Source organism: Eimeria tenella, genomic scaffold (genome assembly GCF_000499545.2).
Source record: "Eimeria tenella Houghton genomic scaffold, Eth_scaff2560, whole genome shotgun sequence".
Lineage (NCBI taxonomy): Eukaryota > Apicomplexa > Conoidasida > Eucoccidiorida > Eimeriidae > Eimeria > Eimeria tenella.
Genome location: NW_013542428.1, coordinates 2,017 through 2,985, shown reverse-complemented (window position 1 = coordinate 2,985; position 969 = coordinate 2,017). Strand labels below are relative to the sequence as shown.

The 969-nt window shown below is 67.3% G+C and overlaps 1 protein-coding gene across 1 annotated transcript in view; it reads right to left on the bottom strand.

The window, feature by feature from the left end:
• Positions 1-288, bottom strand: part of ETH_00039535 (PheS phenylalanine-tRNA synthetase, probable (IC), related) — a gene marked incomplete at both ends in the record, with an annotated part of 5,187 nt that extends 4,899 nt beyond the window's left edge. Inside the window, one exon of the mRNA XM_013375146.1 lies at positions 3-288. Coding sequence (XP_013230600.1) covers positions 3-288 — 286 coding nt within the window. The remainder of the gene's footprint in view (positions 1-2) is intronic.
• Positions 289-969: the final 681 nt, after the last annotated feature.

Here is a 969-nt window from a genome sequence, read left to right as displayed (position 1 = left end):
GGGCCCCCCTGGGGGCCCCTGCAGGGGCCCCTGCGGGGGCCCCCTGGGGGGCCCCCCAGGGGGCCCCCTAGGGGCCCCTGCTGCAGCGCAGCAGGGGGGCCCCCTGGGGGCCCCACGGGCCGCGGGTGGTGCCAGGAGGAACGAAAGGGCCCTATGCGCTGTGTAAAGGCTGGCGCGGGTTGCTGCTACTGCTGCTGCTGCTGCTGCGGCAGGCGTTGCTGCTGCACTGTGAGCTGCTGCTCCTGCTGCAGCCAGCAACAGCAGCAATAGGCAGCCTGGGAGCTGCATGCTGCTGCTCCTTAGGGGCCCCCATGAGGCGCTTGGGGGCCCCCAGGGCTCTCAGGGGGCCCCCCAGCTGCTGCTGCAGGGGGCCCCCACTGTGCGCCGTGGCTGCGGGCCTTTTGCTGCCTCCGACTAATTTTGTACCCTAACTGCAGCAGCAAAAGGCCTGTAATGCTTTTAGACCCTAATGAAATGTTGGGGGCCCCAGGGGACCCCCAGGGGGCCCCCTGGGGGGCCCCTCAGGGCCCCTGGGGGGCCCAGGCAGCGCAGCTGCGCGGCAGCTGCTGCTGCTACTGAGACAACAGAAAGCCGGATTAAAGGTTTCAAGGGATTAAGCTTTGGGGGCTCTAGGGTTTAGGGTTTAAGGTTTAGGGTTTATCTGGGGGCCGGCCTTGGTGCTGGGGGAGGCGCCCTCACTGCAGCAGCAGCAGCAGCTGCTGCAGGCACAACTGCAGCAGCAGCTGCTGCAACCGCAGCAGCGGCAGCAACAGCAACAGCAGCAACAGCAGCAATATCTCATACCCCTCATTGTCCCCGAAATGCTGCCTGTGCCCGCCGCCGCCCCGCCGTGCCCCGCCTCCGCACGGCTTAGGCTCTAGGGTTTAGGGTTTAGGGTTTAGGGTTTAGGGTTTTGCACAATGTCTTTGCCGGGGCCCCACGCCTCGGGGGGCCCCCCAGGGGCCTCGC